This window comes from Lutjanus erythropterus, chromosome 6, assembly GCF_056507025.1.
Source record: "Lutjanus erythropterus isolate fLutEry1 chromosome 6, fLutEry1.hap2, whole genome shotgun sequence".
NCBI lineage: Eukaryota > Metazoa > Chordata > Actinopteri > Lutjaniformes > Lutjanidae > Lutjanus > Lutjanus erythropterus.
In genome coordinates this window covers 2,974,533-2,998,548 of record NC_139322.1, presented here as the reverse complement: position 1 = coordinate 2,998,548, position 24,016 = coordinate 2,974,533, and the positions used below count along the sequence as shown (strand labels likewise).

Below are 24,016 nucleotides of genomic sequence, written 5' to 3'. Positions count from 1 at the left end.
GCACACTGTCCTGATGTTTATCTTATTCATGATGTCTGCATGTCTCTCACCATCTCAACCACCGTTCTGTAGTAATGAAGAATGTTCAGAAACCAGGATCAGGTGTTTACATGTCCCTGTGTCCTGGTCTCTGTTGGTATTGTATCCAGGTCTCTTGAAACCAGGATATAATGTTTGCATGTGCCAAACATAACAAAGGCACTCACACATCTGATCATAGCTAAGATACTTGTGTCCATGGAAAAATGATGAAATAGAATGCCCTTATTGTTAATTTTATAAATACATTTTTATTATCTTGAGCGCTTAGCAAGAGGACAATTAGAGACAAAGAAAACAAACAACAATAGCACATTGTACAGTCAAATGAAATGTATTTACTAGTATGTTGTCTTGCCAGTTAAGTGGTCCTAATATTCCCTAATATTAAGTCTTTTCATTGTGAGGATGTTTGTCTTTTCTGTGTCATATAGGATAGTAAACTTAATGTCTTTCGGTTTTGGACTGTTAGCCAGACCAAACAAGACATTAGAAGACTATTTGAAGTTTTCATGACCATTTTTTCCACTGTTTTTACTATTCTGGAGGAGATGGTGCAATCGCTTCTGTGTGTGTGACCACTGGACCTACAGCTTGTCTGCAGCTGATCTCAATTACGACTCAACCAGTCAGCCTAATTTTTTGTACACATTCATGACTGCATGCTTAAGAAGACTTTTGTGTCTTTATTGTGCAGCGGTGGTGGTAGTGGTGGTGTCAGCCTGCCAGCCCTAGAGGATCATAGTTCATAGTTCTTGTCTCTTGTCCCGTGGCACCAGGAGAATCAGTGACCCTACATATCATCCTGCTGTCGGTCTTTTTATTCCTCTTCCTTCGGGCAGTTTCTACTCTAGTGCAATATGTAGATTAGTAACTCTGACTCTTGATATTTCAGTCCCTCACTGTCTGCTCAACTTGTTCTAGGAAGTCATATTTGCACATGCACTTTAAAACTTGTGCACTTTAATTTTCTGCATTTTCATGCTCTGGTTCTTACCTGCATAAACTGTTCCTTGTGTGTCACATCTGCTTACGAACAACTGGACACAAAGAAGTGTTATATGCACTTCAGAGGTGACTTATGCATAAGCTTTTTGATTAGTGCACTGTTTGAGCTGGGCTGTTTGTTGGACTTGAAATTGTTTCTCTTTTTCCTTCCTGCATCTCCTCTTCTTAACTCTAGAGTAGCCAGTAGTTTTCAATATCCTAAAATACCGTTAAAAATAATAGAATATCTACAAAAAGACTTTTTAGTCAATGCTGGGCCAGATAATGACACATAGGTGACATTTAGTGCAGAACAGATGTGATAAAAACAGTTAAAATTCCCATGACAACAAAATGGATGTGTTAGCTAGTAAAAGATCTGAATACTTCCTTCTCCACTGGCAGTAATGCAAGATATTTGTAGTAATAACAAAGGCAAAAAAAAAAACAAAACACAGTATGGTCCTTTAATCTCACCACAGTGAAATTTGACATTCTGAGTAACCAGAAATTTTGTTGGGATGAAATTTAGTAAAAATGGGACAAATCAAGTAATATTCATGTGAGGTCTCAACTCAACATCTGTGATTTATTTTAGGACGTGTGTGTCTTTAAAATACAAAAGTAGAAAACATCTACTGCTAGAATAAAAACATGACTTCAAAACATAAATATAAAACATGCATGAACCAGGTCACATGATATTATTTGGTTGTACTGTGTGTGATGACAAGTCTATTCCCCAAACTTGCAGGGAGACACCACATTTGTCCAAAAGGCCTTTATCTCTGTGGTGACGGCTGTCATGGGAACCGGTGCTGACATCATTCATCCACTGCCCGGTAACCATGGCAATGCCAGGTGCTGCCGATGGTCTATTCTTATCACATTCCAACTTTACCTTTTCCCCAGCACTGTTTACTCGAGGTCGTCAGTTGGGGCGGTCAGAGGATAATGAGCGAGGAAATGTCAGGAAGATAAATGAAGATAAATGTATTCACACTCGTTTTTCATTGTCAAGAAAGAACGATCGACACGTGTGGAGCTGTCACTTCAGAGCTGAATCAAAACACTGTTTTAACAGGATGTAAAAAAGGTTAAACTACCAGTTAAAGTCTCTCTGACTGCTCCTCTCATACAGAAAACCTGTAAAATTAGAGCAGTTTATGGAGCTTTGTAATGTTTTAATGTTAAAAATTATTGAGTTTATTTTGTAATTATCGATCAAAGTCATTTTTCTTTCCTATTTAATATGTTGGAATGGAACACTGCCAATCAACAGCAATTACATTGATTATAATGATAATAAATATAAAAAAATGGTTTCTCTCCATCCCTCCTACATGAGGTGTCCAGCACATGAAAAAAGAAAAATAAATGAATAAATAAATTCTCCAAAGATAACAAAACACACCTTAATTAATTAAGTAATTACATTGTACAATTTGATAATATGACATGCTTTACTCTCAGTAACCAGCACCTTGTAAGCGCACCAGCAGTGACAGTTTCAGCCCGTCCTCACCAGAAAAGCACATAATTTGGTCAAAAGCGCAACCTGCTCCTTCCGACTGATATGTCTATTTATTGTTAGGCAGCGCCCCCTTGTGGACGTATGACAGGAGACGTACAGCAAGCGACAAAGTCTTGGAGGAGTTGGGGTGGACGTCTGTCTCAAACGCGCACAGGACTTTCACAGAAAGTGAAACAAAAAATAAACGCAGAGTTATTTAAAGTTTGAGTTGCTTAAAATATCGTCATAGAAGTGATGTCGTTTTTTGTGAGGCGACATACATTACGTAATTATTTTAGGCCACGCCAGAATCTTTTCTTCAACCTAACCAAGACGTTTTTCTGACCATTTTACAACTTAAAGTGTGTAATGTCATATGAGTGCTCCTGTGACCTGAATCCTGTTGTTTTATGCTATTTTTTTCTGCATTATTACTTGTGTATTGTTCCTACCTGGGGTGAATGTTCCCCTCTGTCAAAACAATTGCCCCCAGCCTGCCCCCCAGGCAAAATTGGTCTATAACTGCCACTGCAGTCATCAGAACTTTGAGAACCTCTTTTTTTTTTATTATTAAATGATGTGTTTTTGCACCAACTAGAAAGAATTTTCTGTTGGTTTCTATTGTCTGAGTGAGCTGAACAGTGTGGTGGTAACTCAGGGTGATGATGTTGTCTCCCCCTCCATCTCTCTCTCTCTCTGTCTATTTTTAGGACAGCAGTAACTGGGCTGCTGACAGCTCTCTCTGATTGGACAAGACCGTCCCAGGGGCTCCAGGTATACATTTACATAGTTTGATTTGAAACTATTTTTAACCCTAATAGAGGCAGTTAATTTGGCAGAGGACATTCTGCAGGAAGATGTTCTTAACTCACCTTGAAGGTCAACTTTCAGTATTTCTGACTTGAGATTTCTTTTGTCCTGAGGGAGAAGCTAAAGGAAAAACTCACGGGGTCATCAAATCAAAAGGGTTTGACCTCTGGGGAGCAGGAGTCTGATCAGTAAATGTCACAGCAGTCTGGGTGTTAAATCTGAATATTTCTTGTGACAAAGTGGGAAAATTTTGCCCCAAAAATGAACAAGATTTAGTTTGTGGCCCCAAAACATTCAAGCACAACCAAATCACAAACAATGCTTGTTAGCTACCAATGTTTCCTTACAACATTAAAGTCAAGTTTTGATTTTCAGTATTAAACACAATGATTTCAATCTGGCAAGCTGGATAGAAAGTAGTAAATGGATTATTAATTTTAGCTAAAACTTTTTTTTCATTTGACCAAGCTTGATTGAAAGTTCTTGGTAGCTGACCTGCGTTACCATGGCTACACACTGAGTTATTAAAATTTAAAGCTGTACAAAGGCCATCAAATAAAAACAGTGAATATAAGTCCACAGACAGTTGATATGTGTAGCAAATGTTTGTGGTTGATATGTGTAACCAAAGTCAGCGGTTGTTCTAATGTCAGTGGCCGCTCTGGGTAGCTAACCTGGCTATAGTAACCAGCTAACCTGGTTACTCTAATGTTAGCAGTTGATCAAATGTCAGCGGTTGTTCTATGTGGCTAACATCACCGGTTAGTTGGTGTAACTAATGTTAGCAGTTGATATGTGTAGCTAATATTAGCTGTTGATCTGCATAACGTCAGTGGTTGTTTCTTTAAATGAGATATGACGTCTTCAGTTGATGACATCATTTTCACAGCTGAAGGCAGAACTGTCACTGTACTGTGATCTTGTTCCTCTTGTCTGATTTAAAGACAAAATAATTCGTATTTTCTGGTGATTATTCACATATTTACAAATATAACTCATTTCTGCCATATTCTGGCAATAAATCCCCATAAATCCTACACACTTAATCTTCTTTTTAGACTGGTCACCAATAAAGACAGAAGAACCAGAACAGGGTTTTTGTTTGTGTACCTGTAATATTCGGTCACCCTCTCTGATTCGTCCGTTCTTGGCTGCTATGCTGTTTGGATTAACCTACAGTGACAGTGGGAGGAAGAGAAAGATAAACCAAGTATTTAAGGAATACATGGGTAAATAAATAACCTCATGAATAAAGAAACAGATACATTAATAATGACTGAATGAATCCATGAATGAGTATATTGGTATAAACTGGCTGAATGAATAGAAAGAGTGAGTAATTGATTGGATGAATGATTCAAACGATAATGTGATATATGTATGTATGAAAGGTGGAATAAGAAGGAATATGAATTATAATGAATATTGATTGAGTAACATATTTATGATCTGTGTTAATGCATCACACACAGAGGAGTGAATAGATAAATGAGTCGGCGTGAAGGAGTGAAAAGTAGACGAGTGTTGCCTGTCATCACCTCGCCAACATAAATCCCGAGATCCTCCTCGTCGTCCGTCCTGTAGCAGACGGTCAGACCCAACTTCTCCTGCTGACTGGATTTGTACAGCTCCACCTCCTGGAGAAACAAGGGAAGACAAGAATAAAAAAGGTGTCAGATGTGTTCGATTCTGCAGCCAATAGAAATCAATGCTAAATAGAATTATGATTTAAAAGTTTTGATTAGCATTAAGAGAACTCTTAGCAACAAGACTATCAAAGTCCAGTTTGGATCATCATTGCAACAATCTGATCTGTAAAAAAAAAAAAAAAGACAGCCTTAAATTTCAAGGCAAGGCACGGCAATAGATTTTAAGTTTTGAAATAAATTTTGCAAAGTTTTGCTGACCTATAATCTTTAGTTTATCTTTCCTTTTAGATAATTTTTAATCTTTTTTTTTACTGCTTGAAAAATTAAAAAGGTTAAATTGAAAATATTACAATTTAAATATTCACTTCAATTTCTTTACTCAATATTTTTTGAATACGATGTTTTGAGTTTCTAAATTTCTACAGAAGTAAATTATCTCAACAAAAGATCAGTAGTTGATCAAGACTTTTTTAAAACAACAGTTTTGCAATAATTTTGAGCCCAAGTCAAATTTTTATCTGTAGCAGCCCGTTGCCTCGAAATTTTGAGTTCTCTCAACTTCTTTGTTTTTACAGTGCAGCTGGAGGAATGTAGAGAAGAAGAGGTGATTTAGGGAGGAAGTGAAGCATCTAATTCAAAGAAATAAAAAACAAAGTAGGGCATTAGGATGTCATTTAGGAGGGGTGTAATAAATTGGGAAATGAAGAGAGGTCAGAGGGAAGATGAATTAGAAAAGGAAGAGGAGGAAGCGATGTTCAGGGAGAACAGGAAGTCTCTTTGTTATGAGCCAGAAAGAGCAGGAGAGTTTCCACTTTGCTGACTTCTTTAATGACCAAACAGACGTTTGTCTCAGGAACCAGCAGTGAACCACTGGAGCAGAAACAGAAGGAAAAAAGTGCCACTCATCTTCTGTCTTCTTCACTGGTCCATTAGGCTTTTGTAAAGTGAACTAAGACCCTCTTGTCAGAGGCTTAAGACCAGACTGACCGTCACTCATCCACCAAACACGACAGCTTACAGAACTCAGTTTGTCTCAGTTACATTTCTGAGGGCTGATTTTGCAGCACAGGCAGAAATATCTGTTTTTCTTCTCTGTCCTCCCATTCACGTCCTTTTCCATCCACCAGGTCTCATGTCAGTGATTCCTCTCTCAGCTCTTTGTCAGCCTGTGTACTTCCTGTCTTTCTTCTCATTCAGTCCTCACTTTTTCCCTCTCTTTTCTTCTATTCCCCTTCATTAATTTTTTACTCTCAATTATTTATCTCCTCATACTTTTTTCTCTCTCCTCCTCCACAATCCCAGACTTTGCATTCCATTTCTGTCCTCCTCTTCTCACCTTTGACCTTCACTTCCTTCCTTTTTTCATCTTCGCTCCCATCTCTTCATTTTCATCCGTACCTTTTCATTCTTATCTGAAAATCTACACAGTAACTATAAGTTTGTCTTCTAGAAGCAAATTTTAAACTCTTCTTTCAGTGACAGTGCTGAGTTGAACCTGAATGTCGGGGCGGGGAAATTACTGTACTTTAGTAGAATTTTCAGGGAGCTGTACTTTATACGAATATTTATTTTTCTGACAACTTTTTAGTTTTATTCCCTACATTTTAACACAAATATTTGTACTTTCTACTTCCTCTACATTTTCAAAACAAGCTTATTATTTAGTTTTAATACAAGACAAAAACAGCATGAGACACTGAACAAGATGAAAATGTCTAACAAGGCAAAAACAGCATAAAAGGCCTAACAAGACAAAAAGGACTTAAAAAGAAAATAACAATGTATCAATGCATAACAAGACAAAATTGATGAAAAAGACATAAATGACACAACAAAACATAATAATATGAAAATTACATAACCACATAAAAGTAATGTAGAAGAGGTAACAAGACGAAAACGATGGAACAAAAAGATGGAACAACTTTTTACATTTATGCTTTGATTACATTTAAGAGCCTGAACTTTTTCGCTTTTGACTTTTGTCACCATTGTTTTCCAAGTTGAAGTAAAACTATTGATTGGTCATTAAAAATTAGGCATTATAATAAAGAAGTCATGTGATACAGCCAAGCTTTTGCAGAAATATTGTCTATATAGTTTTTTATGCAAATTAAATTAATTGTGCTAATTATATAAATTATATAAATTCATCAAAACATGCAAGTTAGCATCCAGAAGTTTTTGTAATGCTGGGGACCCTCTCAGTTCACAATGCGGGCAGGCATACAAAGGTGTCTCACATAACCAGATCTCTCTCCACAGCGCTCAATGCTGGAGAAAAGGCTGGTTCCACACAAACACAATCTGCTATAGAGAAAAAAAACTATAGCCAGCCTTGTTTGCATTTCCTTTAACCAATTACGGGCGGTGCTAAGCTCAGGATGCAGCAACGGTGCTGCTGCAAAATACTGTTGAGGAGGAAGTTGTTTTGGTGGAACATTTGCACGTTGGGAGGCGAGCTCTGGCATTAAAATGACTACATCACTGGTAACAGCTTTTCGTACCATTAGCGTACCAGGCACTAATTTGATGTTTGCAGCATGTTGGTTGCCCTTCAGAGATTTTTTGTTGTTTCTCAGGGATTTTGAAAACATAAACGCAGACGTTGTGATGCCGCTTGGAGCAAGCGACCGATGGCAGGATTATACCAGCAGTGTGCATCCAGTGAGTTACTGACATTTGGTTTATGATAATACATCAGTGGAGTTCTCACCTCATACTCCAGGTCATCCTGCCTGTCCACCTCATGGTTCGAGACGTCAAAGTAGTCATCGGGGTCGTTGTACTCGAACACACAGCTGGAGGGAAGAGCGAGGAACAATCAATCCCATCATATCCAACATCATTGATTTTTCATGCTTGGAGACTACATTTTTCTTGACACCCTAAGAGACAACCGGTCAGGACTTACAACTCATTGATCCCGTACGGTCCCACGAGGTGAGGGAGGGGAGGAGAGGGTGGAGGTGGCGGAGGGGAGGAGGAACCACCCCCCCGGCCGTGATGGTGGTGGTGATGACCTCTGTTCCTCCCCAGAGTCATGATGTTCTGGAAGCTGATGTCCGTCTGCGTGGCGTTGTCGACGCAATCGGGTATCGCCACCATGGCGACAGAGTAGATGGAGCTGCTGCCGGTCCCGTGACCGCTGCACACCAACGTACCTGAGAGGTGGAGGACACAGAACTTAACGTCTAACTATAAAAGAAGTAATCTCAGCGTTGAGTGTGAAGTCGATCAGATGTAAAACAAAATTAGCCAGAATCATCCCGTTCTGAACCGCCACAACCTGAACGGTCACTGAACTTGAAGTTCATTCATTTCAAGAACATCATGAAGAACTGAACCAGATGAGATCAGAGACGTTCATTTTGTAAATGACATAATATGAGACAGAATCTTTATTAACTGCATGTTGTATGTGTATATTTTTATCTTGGCGACTGTTTATTTAAGTAAATGAAGGAGATGATGAAGACGACATTTGACCGATATTGAAACAGATGAGCAGAAATGATAAAATGCTCCAGTTACATCAGGAAATATGGCAAAAGTCAAGTGATAACACAAAATTATTTGATATTTATGAGAGGAAAAAGATGAGAGGAAACATTGGGGGATATGAGGCGGAGAAAAAGATGAAAGAGGTGAGAAAATATGACGAGGAAGAGGGCGCAACATCAACTGCAACTACATGGGACGAGGAGAAATCAGAAGAAAATATTAGATAAAGCGTAATGAGGCGAGAACGTGGGAAAGAGGATAAAGCGAGGTTCGTGTCAGAAGTAATGAAGCGAGATGATATTAAAAGATGTGATGAAAAAAGACGAGACAGGAAAAAAGAGGATTTCCGTCTGACAGCAGCTCAAAGCTTCAAAGAAGAAGCACCTGTGTGAAATGAAAGCAGCTAAAAGCACTGATTCAGTGATAAAATATTTGCTCGTGTGTGTCTGATCTGATGTTTGTCAGTGGGACTTGTTTACCCTTCTTCCTGTGACTCTTGCGGATGGACCCCGGCTGCTGCAAAGACTCCTGGGAGTTTTGTGGTCTGTCTAGTGGGAGCTGAGAGGGCCTTCGTCCCCTGACCTGAACGGGAAATGAGATTTACGGCATGTAATTTCTATAATTTATGATACAATTAATACTTTATTGTCCCTGTGAGGAAAATAGTCTTGGACTCAAATACTGCCTCCATAGTAGTGTTAATAAAAACAAACAACATATAAACAAAGCCACACAACTATAGCAAATACAAACAATAAATAACATAAATTGCACACACAGTTTGCATTAGCTGGTAGTCTGGTACATGAAAATATAAATGACCAAATGTCAGATCTGTCAGAAGCAGCTGGGTTGCACCAACAAAGATTTTTATCTGAACTTAGTGCTAATCAGTTCAAATTCAGCAGAACAGTTTTTTTAAATCACATTTATGACTATTTATTATGATTTGGGTAAATAAGCATATCCATATTGATTCAGCTATTTAATTCACGTTTGCATCACTAAATTTTAAGTATTGTTGAGAGTATAAAAAAGTAGGGGAAACAACTGAATACTAGCCATGTAAAAAGTAAAAAAAACATTTTACAAATTATATAATTTTTCATGTTGGTATTTATGTTGGAGGAACTTTACGAATCTCAGCTGGTTGAATTGCAGTTGTGGTGTCATTGCAGTAGGTGCTTCACCATCTGTTCCCTGGCACAGAGGGATCTGCACAATTCTAGTTGATTATAAGATAAAGATAAATTCTAATGTACAAATACATTTTTTCCTGATGGGATCATGACATTAACATTCAAAGGCTGGTGGTGTTAAAATTAACATTAATGCGACTAGAGCACGAGAGCTGTTTACTAAAATTTTAACTGCAGCCAAATGCACCGACAGACGAGGACGGAAAGCACGAGGAGCAGAGCATCTGATCTGAAGAATAAAATAAAATGATCATTAATGATTCAAGACTGAGTTCAGAAATCAGGCACCTGAGGAAAAAACCTGAAGGTGAAACCAAACCAAAGAATTCAAGGTCAAAGGCTGACTAATAATGGATCAAGGCAACTGCATAATTCTAGTTTGAGGTGATAAATCGACTTTAATCAGCTTGTTTCTGAAATGCTTTAGCTCTAACGTTTTACAGTCTACTTGGACGTTGCATATTTACTCTTGCAAGCATGAGCCCAAAGACCTACATGTGCAATTTTGGCAGTGAAGTGTTACCTACAGTGTCATAGTTTGAGGTGCAGGGCTACTGATCCAACTGCCATGAAGTCATTAAAAAAATCATCAGATGCGTCGTCTCAAAGCTGAATAAAGACCTGTTTTTAGGACACCATGAAAAGTTGATAGAATATGCTTCATTACTTTAGATTAAACCACCTAAAATTGCAAGCTAATATAAATGTAAGTGTATTTTTTTTTCATTTGTTTTCTTATGCCAAGAAGTACTTGGAGGACTCAGACATAAATTTACATCTGCATGACAAATAGGCAACCTCCATTTATGGTGAAGATAAAGGAATATAGTAGAAATCTGCAGAACAATTGTATGCCAGTTACTTATCTTTTTACTCATCAAGGACAGAAAAGAAAGTGATAAACTCGAGATGAGATATGATGTACATTGGTCAGAAGGCAAATACCGGAGCATCAAACACCGAAACACATAAAGCTTTAAATGCAGACGTGAACATATGAAAAAGACACTGCACACTTATCAAACCCCCCTGAAATAAATCAGTGATTAAAAGCTGTACAGGTGACAGTCTGGGAGGAAATATTCTCTATCTGTCATCAGCTTTATGGGAGTGGAACCTTATTAAAGATGACTGATAGGAGGCGGATGGAGGGATGTAGGACAGTGAAGAGGAAGAGATGTCAGTCATGGAGGAGGATCATTGAAAGCTGATGGATGGCAACATCAGAGCGTGTCCTACCTTCACGTTTCCATGTCTGTCCATCGGCCGCAGGGAGTTGTTCCATCCCTTTTGCTAACGAGAGAGAGACGGAGGGAGACAGAGAAAGATGGTGTTACAGAGGACTGGAGCAGAGCGAGAGAGTGGAGAGGAGGATAAAGTCAAATACAGAAACAAGAAAAACAAGATTGGTCTTTGCATGTGTTTGTCTGGTAAAAATCTTGATTACTACGATGCATTCATAATGTTGGTGTTTGATTTGATTTGTCATGAAATAGTTCTTTGTCTTGGTGGTAATTTAGGAGATAGTGTGTTTGTAAAGCTTCTTCTCTCTGAACTCATCTCAAGACTGTGATGGCCAGCAAAGCCTGGTCTCACCAAAATCTGAATTGGGAACAGACATTTTCAAAATCTAAGATGAAATCTAGATCATATCAAAATATTGATATAATATCGATATGTTGCCCAGGCTTTTAAAGAGCCGTCTATCTTCACTTGACGAGGACACAAGAGGTTCATCGAGTGAAACCCACCTGTGTTTTGCTCAAGGGGACACAGCTACTGTTGGCAGAGCAGATGCTAATTTAACAGGCAGTCACTAACCTCTGGTCACTCCCACCTCAATCAACAGCTCATAACGAGTTTACACACAACGAGCCGCCAGACACACACATTAGCATAATGTAATATAGCTGCGAGCACAACCCAGTGTGTACGGGCGTCACTCAGGGGGTGATATGAAAAGAAACACCTGCCTGCAAATGAACATGGAGGTAATTATTTATTAGAGTGTGTGTGTGTGTGTGTGTGTGAACTGTAATAATGAAAATACTGTGTGTGTCTTTATTATTAGATTTCAGGCATGCTGGAATCGACACTGTCTGCAGACACACACACACACATCAAACTAATGCCTGAAGACACGCTGGCAGAAGACCTCCAAATGCACATGATAACCTGCTACTTCCAGGTGACACACACTCACACACACACACACGGACGCAAACACACACCAGCTCATGAATACTTGCATGGCTGCACACAGTAACACGGTTCTGTCTAACACACCTCTCCTCCTCCCTGCCTTTGTTTCAGAGCTGATTGTTATGCATTACATGTCCTCTGCAGGTTGTCTGGCTGTGTGCGTGTGTGTGTGTGTGTGTGTGTGTGTGTGCGTGCGTGCGTGTCAGTGAACATAAGGCCTGAGCCAGTCAATACCCAGTCAATAACCACAATCATCTATCAGGCCTGTTGTGGTCTGGTCACTGATTGTGTTTCATCTGCCATTAAATGGTTCGACCTGGACTTTCCACCCTGACAAAACACATTTCTCTGGAAGACAACAGTGTTGAGTGGTGTGTGTGCGTGTGTGCGTGTGTGTGTGTGGTTATATGCAGGCTGGTGACCCAGCACAACTAAAACATGGGCTGCCACATGGCCGTTTTTGGTGCTGTACTCCTCTCTCTCAGTTGTGTCTAGAGGGGAACCCTTGATCTGCAAAACTCTTTATCTCAGGCTTTATCTCAGTTTTAATGGAAAGTCATTCCATTAGCTGCTGTGGTTATAAGTTTGTGCATCTGTGTTTGCATATTCGACGGACACATAGGTGAATCGATCGATGGATCTGGCAGCACACACAGTATCATTGTCTTTATTTGCCTGTGTGGATTTGGCAGTTGCCTGTAAATGTGTGATTTTCCTGTGCATGATAATTACAACGTTCCCTCGGCTGCCTGCTGCGCTCCAGCTCATTATACTGATACTGGTGTGTGTATGTGTGCTTACAAGGACGGTAACAGTAAGAGTCCCGACTGGGCTCTGCCACATTAGCCCGACAGAAATCACAGCTAAGTGAAGTGTGAAATTAATAACTGAACAGGAGAAAAGAGCTGACTGTTCTCTTCTGTTGGAAATAACCCGCTATCTTCCATACAAGCGCCGGCTTTCACCTAATGGAGCTTTTTGTTTGTCTCGACAGGATGGATCTCAATCAGAAGCCTGTTGTGTTGTTTCTCAGTCAAGATGGTTATTGATCATTTTCAGCAGGTAGAGCCCACAGAAGCTCTCAACAGCGTTCTTAAAAAAAACACACACACACACATAACTCTGCGATATTTGACGGCATGTAATAACCAAGAGGCCAGTTAGGAAAGTGCTTTGATTTTTAAAATGTGGAAGTTTGAAGTGAGACTTCATTACTCTTCATTAGTGGCTGAATATTGATTATTGCACACACCAGTAACAAGCAGTGTTTTCATTCTGTGTCTTCATCATGTCCCACAATAGTACAGTCAGTATTGACCAGTAATGTGGACTGATTTCTAATCCATAGTCCCTGCAGTTTCAGTGTCTCTCAGAGAATGAAATCAAGTATGTTAATGAAACAGTAAACGTTTTCTTCATTATGAGCAGTTCTGCCAACTTTTGACTTTAGTTTGGAGTGAGATTAGAGTGAGATTGGAGTGAGGTCTAGGAGGCACTGCTTGCAACTATCCCTAACCTGAGTAACATCCACATTTACTCAAGTACTTGTACTTTACTTATTTCCCTTTATACTAAATTATATTTCACTCCACTACAGTTTAGAGAAAATGTTGTACTGTACATACACAGTCTCTGCAGACTGTCTATTCATTCTCTGTGTACCATAAGTTATGTTGGTGTCTCTGGTTGTTGTTCGACCACAAAATATTTTTTTGACCATAATTTTGTCCATCAACGCACTAAAAGAGCGGCGTTCATTGGACATGGTCATAGAGATAACGGCGCTCATGTCGTCAGCTGATTGGTTGATCGTGTAGCATGAAGTGTGTGAACTACACTGCAGACGGGAATCTGTGTTACAGTGAAAAATGACAGACGGATCCACATCATATCCACTCGTCTCCTTGCAGCTCTCATGCTTTATCATGCATTCAGTCTGAACTGGAAAAATTGGAATTTCAGCTTGCCAGTGGAAAATTTCAACAGTATGTTGGTGTTCAAGTTTGCTGTCTGCTGTACCGTAAAATCTTCTCAGATTGTTATTAGTAAGTAATCCTGGCCATCCGGTATTATTGTTTTAATATAGAAACATGAATCTTGTGCAGCATTTAGTAAGATGTCATTATATAGACGTCAGTGTCGAGGTTCTATGTGAAGGATACATTTAAAAAAAAAAAAAAAACGAAGAGGTAGTTAATGTGAACTAGTTCATTTTTGGGACTGTGAACTTAGTTCAAAATTCAAAATGATGAACTTTGAATGTGAACTAGTTCAAAGGAAAAATGCAATTTAAATAAATTCTCAAAATTATACTGATCGTAGAAAAAGTAAACAAATTATACAAATTATGTAAAATACAATGGCAACAATTACATCTGGTGTAAAGAAGCCTAACATTTACATGAAACTATTTCATTTGAAATAAGGTCATAACAGGTTTATGTATCTGAACATTGAGACTGCAGTTGTAAGACATAAACAAAAGAGGTGTTTGGACCCATAAAATGTCTTGTAGATATTATTAGTTCACTTTATTTAATAGTTCTTATTTATGTCATGATGTTTAATAACACTGTGTATATACTTATCAATTATCACATGACAAATTTTAACATCCAAAATTTCACTGCGTGGACTTAAAACTGTCTGTAGTTGCAGAAACGGCCGTAAACAAACAGCAGGGTTGATTAAAATGAAAGTAAAGATGAGTAAAATCACGGCCGACGCAGCAGGTGTGCCGTCGGCTCTCAGGCCTGCTGGGTTTTTAAATGGAACGACACACGTGCCGCAGCTTTAAACGGTTCTCATCACCGCAACACATGAACATATGGAGCTGATGGTGATTATTCTTATTGTCCTGCGCTGCTGTTGCCATGTGTTCACTACGTCTCCATCAATATCATCTCCTGGGGCTTCGACACGTTTCTCCTCCCTGTTCATTAACTATTTACTGATTCCATCAGCACACACTTCCACCACATCTATCAGTGCACACACAGAAATAGTTACACATCAACACACTTTCCTCTGGCATTTATCTCTTTCACCCACCCACTCCCTGTAGTGCATGAACACACACACACACACACACACACTGTGGAGAAAGAAGGGACGAGGGATCCATTTTCATTCCCAGCATGCCGAGGGGGAAGCAGAGATACTATAATCATACCCAAGGGAAGGGGAGCTACAGGAGGAGGCAGGGAGCGGTCAGGGAGAGAAAGAGAGGGAGAAAGAGGGAAGAGGTTGAGTCCAGACGGGGATGAAGGATGAGATCAGGAGAAACTTGGGGGGACAAAATGAATAAAAGGAGGACAAAGTGAGCGGGGGAAGGGTGAAGATGCAAAACGGGGAAGATAAAAGACATGAGGAGCCTCAACCATTTGAAAGAGATTTCTACTTTCAGTCTGTCTTTCTCTCTTTCTATTCGCCCCTCGCCTCTATCAATCCTCGGCATGTTCAGAGTCTAATGGAAGTCAAGCTGAGGATCGAGGCTGGAGATTACTGAGAACTACAAAGACCAGACAGCCCCCCATGGAATTGTGACTTTATTCACTGTGTGTCAGAAAATAGACAATATCTGCTCATCTGCTGTCCTTTGAGAGAAGAACACTAACAGTGTGATATCTGAACAGACTTTGGGCATGTTTCCATTTACTTTTAGTTTTTTTAAGCAGCTTTTTTGATAAAGAATATGAAAGACTTTCTTTTGAATGCAGCTTGACATTGTCGGAGATATGAACTCGTTCACATCGTATTGAGCAGAAATGCCAGAAATTTGTATGAAACCAAAAATATTTTAATTAAAAGATAACACTGGATATGTTGCAGAAATGTAATGTTTAATGTGGTAACTGCACTCTAAATTTTGCTCGGTCACGGTCATATGAATATCTCTAAGAGCATCAAATTGAACACTGGTGTGATAACTTTAAAATGCTATCATTAGAATGCTGTTTATATGTGATGGCCTCTTGATGTAAAACTGTGTAAGAATTGTTTCCTTTCTCTCTTTTCTTACTGTAAAGGTTAGAGGTTTTATTCCCAGAACAGGTTGCAGTTTTATGATACATACAGATTACAGACTGCTGCCATATTGCAGCTTTTCTCCATTGCATAAACACAAAAATGACACTATGTACACAAGTCAGCAAAACTCTGAGACTGCTAAACTTTAAGCACAATGCCATCGTTTTCACTCAACACTTTGCACATTTTATTGACTTCATCAATCGTGGCCTTCATAATGCGACACCTGAATTACCAGCTGGTCTCACCTGTTCAAAGTCAGTCTTGTCAAAGCATAAAAAAGGCCTCAGCTGACCTCTACTGTGTTTTAAAAAATGAAGAACAGAGAGGAAGAGGAACAATTAGAGCAAGAGATCAATATTTCTAATGAAAGCAGCAACTCTGGTTGACCATGTACATATCTGTGCACTGATTTCATTATTACATCCCCAGAGAGACGTGTTTTCTTTCTCATTTTATGTATCTGTTCAGTTTTGCCAAAAAAGGAACATTTGTGACTTACATTACTGTAAGATTACAACTCTGGCAAGTTGTGTTGTGAGTTTAGCCCAGTTGGAGCTCATGTGGGCTGGATCCTGTGCTGAAACAATGCAAGGGAATATTTATACAGTTTTTCACAGTTGCTAAAACACCAAACACCATCCTCTGAACCAAATGCTCAGAGCCCTGAACTCATCTATCAAATCATTCACTCTTTTATCTAAACTCTAAACACATTCTTACTCTCAGAAACACATTTTGCTCGGTGAAGAACTTTCTGTTCTAAACCTTAAACGAAGGCGGCAGAAGTTGAACACAACTGTCAATATTTACACACAGCTACACAAAATTGTTCACACTTGTTTCTCATAATGTGACTTACAGTTTTTCACAAATGTTTACACACTAAAATTGGAACTTGAGATGCAATCTGCCACAAACACAGTCTTGAATTTTAAGTTTTTGCAAAACACTACACCCAGTTCTCTACACAGGAACAACAATCGAAACTACATTAAAATCTCTTTGGAAAGTAACACCAATCATAATGAAAAGCTTTATTTACACACACCCTCTCCTCACAAATTATAGTAACCAAATAACTAGAATAGAATCCAGCATCAACCAGCATTTCATACAGTCAATGCCTGCAGGGTCTACAAACCAAACCAACCAAATTATGTGAATTACAGTTTTTCACAATTGTTTACACTCTAAACTTGGAATTTAACGAATCACTCAACCAAGCATGCAGCCTTTTTTGCAACACACTGCACACATTTCTCTGCAGAGGCACGGCATTCACAGTGAAATCTTTTGTGCATCTTTGGAAAGCAACACCGATCAGAATGACAAGATTTATTTGCCAGTGTCAACACCCACTCCTCACAGAGGTACTGTAGCTCACAGCAACCAGTTCACTAGAGAAGCATCCGGATACGAGAGTGGATGAACATCGTACAGTTAACGCCTGCATGGTCTGTGGCCTGAAACGCCTGTACCAGGAATAATTTAGTGTGGATGAACTGGCCTGTGGTGTTTGGTGAGGAGTCCAGAGGGTTTTCCCTCTTTGTCTGGCAGAGAAGAACGTTGCTTGTGATAGACAAAGTCCTCTGGCCTGATCCAGAACAATAGGACGTGATGCTGAGGCAGAATGAATTTGTCACCTGTGTTATTGTAGTACTTGAAGTATGTACAGTATACATTATACAATATTTTCTGTACTAAGCTCTGAATTTTATAGATTTTTTTAAAATTCCAAATGCATTTAAACACATTACAATGTTTTTCTGTTGCTACAGGCCCTCAACACTGTGTTTTCCAGTTTTGGATGTAGTGTGAAGTGACTGCTCAGTAGTCTTTATATAAGGACTGACTGTGTGTAGAAGCTGATAGCCTTGTTAGATTGTTTTTGAATGGAATTTGAATATTTGGTTTTGTGTTTACAGATTTGGGAAAAAGTTTGAAGAAATGTGTCTTAGCAATTGTGAAAAATTGTTTAAATGCATGTTGCATTTTCAAGAAAACATGTTCATGGGAACATTATCTAATGTGTAGAATGTATTTTAAAAAATGTATTCACAGCTTAGTGCAGAAAAACCCTGTGGCGCAGCAGATCCAGACGTGACAAGACTTTACACTTATCACCGCATTCAAAGTCCACAGCCTGCAGGAGATTTTCTCTGGTCCAGGGGTTTCGGCATTAGAGGTTCCACCACCATGTTGAGAAAAACTCATTTATTGGGTTTAGGAAATGAAAAACTGCTCACATATCTGGATCACATCATTAGAAATAAGTGGGAACAATTTTCAGTCAGTCTGTGGAAACAATGACAGTTGTGTTGTTGTGTTCAGCTTCTGCCATCCGTGTTGAACATTTTGCAACACAAGTTATTATTATTATTATTATTATTATTATTATTATTATTATTATTATTATTATTATTATTATTATCATTATTATTACTATTATTTTGACTGATATTGCAATTGCGATTATTCTTGAAAAACATGCTGAAATGACTGTGGTGAGATGTTTTTTGCAGGACGTTTATTGACACATATTTCCCCTTTAACAAATATGGCACCTCCTGTGATTTGAAAATTGCAGAAAGCCACATCACAATTTTGATGTGCCGATGTGTTGATTGTGCATAACAGTTGAGCTGACCCAGCTTCTAATGATAAACCTTGAAAACATCATAAAGAAACGTAAAACCAACCGTTTTTCTACTTCTCTCGGCTCGTTGTAAAAGTTCACGTAATGAGCATAAACTGCAACCAAAATAGAGACAACAGCTCCGCTCCACCATCAGCATCAAGTTTTAAATATTAAATATATGATATTCTTAATGGAATAGAGACAACTGGGACAGGAAAGTAAAATGGACTCTGGCCAAATTGGTCCAAACTGTTATTATGCTCCAATTATAATCAACCATCTCACAAATCCTCTGGATTAGAGCTCATCAGCATCCCAATAAACAAGACTGTTTTTTCTTAATTTCTAAAAATGCATTTTGAAGAAAGGTTTCCTATCTGACAAGACCACATGCAGCCAACGCCACAAAGGAAGAGAAAACAGACAGAAACACCGTAAAAGAATTTGGATGAGCGTGTGCACATCTGCAGGCGCATCAAAGAACACACACACTCAGAAATACACACCTTCATTTAAAAAAAAAAAAAAATCACTACACACACAAACAGAGCACACGTTCACCTGCACAGAGGAAACATACGTCTGTTGTGTTTTAGGTTTCAGAATCTCCGTGGAGATCCAGTCTCCAGGAAACCTCCAGAGTTTCCTCAAAACACTCTTAATTATGATTCATTATCCAAACGCATTTGCATTTTTCCTTCCAGGCTTTTCACTGATGCTCCTGTCAAAGCAACAATAATCCACAACATTTCCTCCTACGTAAACGTCTGTTCCTGCCTCTTCGTCTGATGTTTGTAGCTCGACACCACAGACTGGAGAAAACAACAACATTCAAAGAGTCTCTAAACGCCCTTTGTTTTTTGCTCTGATGTCTCTGTGGTAAATATTTGGTTGATTTTGGGAAAATGTGTTGTAATGTTTAGCTAAATATTTTCCTGATAATTAAAAGAAACCAACATTCACCGAGGGCCTTATGTTCTCAGTGTTCTATGTTCCCAGGGTCCTGTGTTCCTGTTTTCATATGTTCCAAGGGTCCTATGTTTTCATGGTCCTGTGTTCTCAGGGTAATATTTTCCCTGGACCCCATATTCACAGGATCCTATGTTCCCAGGATCTTATGTTGTATTCTAACCCTAACCGTTTATGTGTTACATAAATCTGGGGAACATGCTGGGAACAGGGGAACAACCTCCTTTTTCTCCTCTTTGTTTTATGAGAACAACACACTACTATTCAGTAGTGATTCTAAATATGATTGTAAGCAGCTGGAGCAACGTCCAATTCTGCTGTTTCAGTCTGTTCTCAACTTTTTGAATTCTGTTTTTTCACCAACTTATATATAGACGCATAACGCCTCCGTCAGCAGCTGAAAGAGACGCGCCAGGGCTTCAACTTAGTATAAAGAGAAAGAAAGAGGGTTTGACAGCATTGACCATGTGTTATTAAAGGCTTTCTCATGGTGTCTGCTCTAAAAGGGCAACTTGTGCTTTAATACGAGACTCCAAGAGGTGGAGACAAACTGTCGGTATGTGATGAGTTGGGATGAGAACGGGTTGACTGTGTGATTGGTTACATGGATGTAGCTTCAGTCGTACCTGTGGTTTGGGTTTTTATCACTGATGCTTCAAGTTGTTTGGAGTCTGAAAATCCAAGTAGCTGATAATAAATTATCACATTTCTTGCCATCTGAAGGCACATTTGGTCCGCATGGTTTAACAATTTAAATGTGAAGACAAGTCAAAGTCAAAAAGTGATGCCTAAACTTTTTGTCCAACTGCATTTTTCACATTTAAAAAAGGATTTAGATGCATAAAAATACCATATATAGTGTATGTAGTAGCTTTTGCATGTGTGTGAAATGAATGAACAGTACTCATTTCCCCTTCCAAAAAACTTAAGTAAGTGATCTTCATAAAAAAAAACACTAAAATCACTTAAACATTAAAGTTGTACCATGAATTTATGCACGCACAACATTCTTAATGTTTGTAAAACTGCAATAGATATTTTAAAATTTTGTACTTTCATCAGACTGGACTTTTGACTTGCTTGACTTATAGCGAGGACCTGATTTGCTCAAGTTTGCCCACATTAACTTGGGACATCCTTGAGACTTGAAGGTTGACTAGAGACCCTAACCCTAATTTAGGATGGAGCCAAAAATCTCAGACACACACATCTCAAAACCTGGAGAAATAAAACCAAAATACGTATTCTGAGTATCAAGTCAGAAAGCTGCTGATGTTTCCTTTTCTTCCAATCTGTCCATCAGACAGCCATATTATATTACATACATTTTGAAATGTTTGCTCCCTTTATGGTCATAACATCATACGAGTGATTTCCATTTCATTTTTTGCAAAAGCAAACAAAGCATGTGAATATGAACACACATCATTTAAATTGTGTTATTAGCTTGCAGCTGTATGAGGCGGCCACCGCCACACACTGACAGATATCACAGAATGCATTTATTCTGCGGGTTATTGTGCCTATTATGTAAATCCACAGCTCATAAACAGCCATAATGTGTTTTAAGATTCAGAACATAAAAGTCATTATGTTTATGAACTTTGCAGCTTGCAGAGCAGCGCAGTGCCTTGCTCATGAGCAGCATTCAGTCGTGTTTCAACTGGTTATTTTCCACCTGCAAGCACAATTGCATTTTCTTTTCATAGAATATTTTCATGCATAAACTGAGAAGCTGTTTACAGAATCCTCTAACTGTTGTTATTGAGCTAAAAAACATGGCTGCTGCGCTCACATCGCAGTAATACCAAAATCACAAGGTTATATCTCCTATATCTTGCTCTTGATAACACTGTATCTGCATGAAGACGGCATACGACGAGCTGCGCCGCTGTGAGTTTGACTGCACTAGAAAATCAAAATACTAACACACAGATTATCTCCGTCATGTGTGTTTAAGATTCATAACGGCACAGCAAACACGACACTGATCCATGCCATCATCTCCCTCCTGGGGTTGTCTGATGATCTGAGCCGTAGTTACGGATAACACAGGCTGACAGCGTCTCTTAAACACTCATTCTCATGCAAATGTTTAGTTGCAGATCATTTTGGGTACATCTCCTCCTGTATTACATTTCCTGCTATAAATACTGTAAATATAACAGCTGGAGGAAGTATTCACATATTTTAAATGTAGGTGCATTATGTAAGAATCTGAAGCAACTGACATGTGTTATGTAAATTAAAAAATGAGACCTTCCCTGACTTTATTTGTTTCCTGTAAGATCCTGTAGAATGATTTCTTTGTGAAAGACTCTGGACTTTGGGAAATTCCAAAGTACGTGAGAAACTGGATTTACAGAATGTGTGGCTTAATAAATGACTTTAACATATGAAAGATAATCAGATTAACTTTCTGTTTTAGTGGTTAAAATCTTCTTCTACCCTGGACTTTAGTATTTTCCAACAGTCCCTCCTGTGGATGCAGCAGCAGTGCATCATGGGATTTGTAGCAACACGTTACCACCTGGTGTTCAGCTCAGAGCCGCAGCTGAATACAAACGAGCCGGTTGTGTCTCTGGAGTGCTGCCTCTCTCCGCTGCTGACGGCCTAATGAGCCGACAGCTCATTAAGACTAATGTAGTTTTGACGACTCTGAGAAATCGAGAGTGCTTTAAAGAAAAAACGCAAACGATGTGTCGGACCGCCATAATGTGAGAGGATGGATTCACCCCTTTCTCATACTGGACCTGTCTGTCAGTCACACAATCACAGGTTCAAATATGTGTAACACCTCAGTGTTGTCAAAGACTTCATGTCTGATTTTGTTCAAGTAATTTAATGTGAGGAAAATTTTTACTTTTTTTTATTTTAATATTTTGTGATGTTGGCTAATATTAAGTAGGCCTGCAACTAACAACTATTGTCATAGTCTGTTATGTTGTTTGGTCTCTAAAATGTGAAAAAATGGTGAAAAATGTTGATCAGTGTTTCCTTAAAACCAAGATGACATCCTCAAATGTCTTGTTTTGCCCACAACAAAGATATTTAGTTTACTGTCAGAGCCTTCTTCAGCCAATCAGATCAAGTTACCAGACTGAAGGTGGACGGAGGAAGTCCTGATAAAACTGATGCTATCACAGTATCTACGCTAACCTCTTCAGGAGCCGCCGTTGTTTGCTCGAGACGGGTCATCTCCATGGACCTTTCTTGCTATTGGTGCACCTAAAACCACGCCCATAGCTGCAGGTAGTCCCTTCTAGGACACTGATTGGCTCACATAAACCCAGAAGCCAGGAAACTTTTTTTACATATGCACCAGGGGAGCAATTCTCAGTGAACTGAATGGATGCCATATTTGCATCCTGTATCTAGTTCATTACTATACATCTAAGCTGTAGATGAACACACACTCAACTTTTAAATACGTGTGTTCTATCTGAGTACTTGAAACAGCTCTAGTTTTAATCATTGGTTTCAGCTCAGATTAGCATTTTAGTTTCGAAGGCTGACTAAACGAACAAGTGTTATAGTTAATGACTCATATGTCGGCGTGTCTCTTTCATCTCTCTCATTCGTCCTCCTGTGTGTCTTCTGTCTCTCAGTAACGATGCTATCGACAAAGTAAAGCCGTTTAAAAAAAAAAAGCAGCTGGTGGGGTTTTCTATCTGTGTGTGTGTGTGTGTGTGTGTGTGTGTGTGTGTGTGTGTGTGTGTGTGTGTGTGTGTGTGTGTGTGTGTGCTCATTACAGCAGATCTGCCAGCTCCAGTATGAGAAAGCATAAATACAGCTTCTCTAATGACCTCGGTTACCACGGCAACAGCATCCCGTTGAGACAAATCTGACAGCAAAGTGAGGAGAGGGGACCAGAGACGGAGGGAGGGAGGGGGCAATGGAGGTGTGGGGGAGGGAGAGCACTAGAGGAGGGGAGGAGAAACGAAAGAGGAGAAAGGAAAGAGAGTAGGGAGAAATTTTGAAGAAAGGAGACGAGCCTGAGAGGTAGATTGATGGATGGAAAAATGGAAAGACTGTAGGGAGAGGAAAGAGAAGAGGAAGAACGCAGATAAGACAGAGAGGAAGAAGAAAAAGAAACAATCAGAGAGAGACAGGAAGTTCTAAAAAGACAGATTGCGAGAAGTATACAAGACTACAGAGCATCAACATTAGAACAAGTTTTAGTGGAAGTTAATGAGCCCTGATTACTGCAGTGACATCAGACATTAATTTGTAAACCCACGGAAAAATATTCTGCGGTGCTCAAAGTGGTCCTCTTCTCAGCAGTTTTGCAGAGCTTTGGTCTCGTCAAGCCTGAATCTGTTACCTGTTAATATGCAAAGGACAGCCACAGGCAGGTGGCTAACAGACACCAGCAACAACAAAGTACCACACTGGATTATGCAGTGCGGGAATTAGAGAGTATCTTCTGAGTTAAATTTGGTCTTTGATTAGATAAAACTAAATAAGTTTGTTA

General features: G+C 39.1%; 1 protein-coding gene and 1 long non-coding RNA gene across 2 annotated transcripts in view; one reads left to right on the top strand and one right to left on the bottom strand.

The window, feature by feature from the left end:
* Nucleotides 1-19,512, top strand: part of LOC146324633 (uncharacterized) — a 33,921-nt gene extending 14,409 nt beyond the window's left edge. The window contains exons 3-5 of the long non-coding RNA XR_014770675.1: nucleotides 3,250-3,313; nucleotides 11,773-11,889; nucleotides 19,278-19,512. This is a non-coding gene — a long non-coding RNA (uncharacterized LOC146324633). The remainder of the gene's footprint in view (nucleotides 1-3,249; nucleotides 3,314-11,772; nucleotides 11,890-19,277) is intronic.
* LOC146324632 (PDZ domain-containing protein 4-like) overlaps nucleotides 1-24,016 on the bottom strand; it is a 53,810-nt gene that overhangs the window by 17,594 nt on the left and 12,200 nt on the right. The window contains exons 2-7 of the mRNA XM_084720230.1: nucleotides 10,941-10,994; nucleotides 8,982-9,084; nucleotides 7,913-8,162; nucleotides 7,715-7,799; nucleotides 4,888-4,986; nucleotides 4,460-4,522 (exon numbers count right to left, since the gene is read on the bottom strand). Coding sequence (XP_084576356.1) covers nucleotides 4,460-4,522; nucleotides 4,888-4,986; nucleotides 7,715-7,799; nucleotides 7,913-8,162; nucleotides 8,982-9,084; nucleotides 10,941-10,994 — 654 coding nt within the window. The remainder of the gene's footprint in view (nucleotides 1-4,459; nucleotides 4,523-4,887; nucleotides 4,987-7,714; nucleotides 7,800-7,912; nucleotides 8,163-8,981; nucleotides 9,085-10,940; nucleotides 10,995-24,016) is intronic.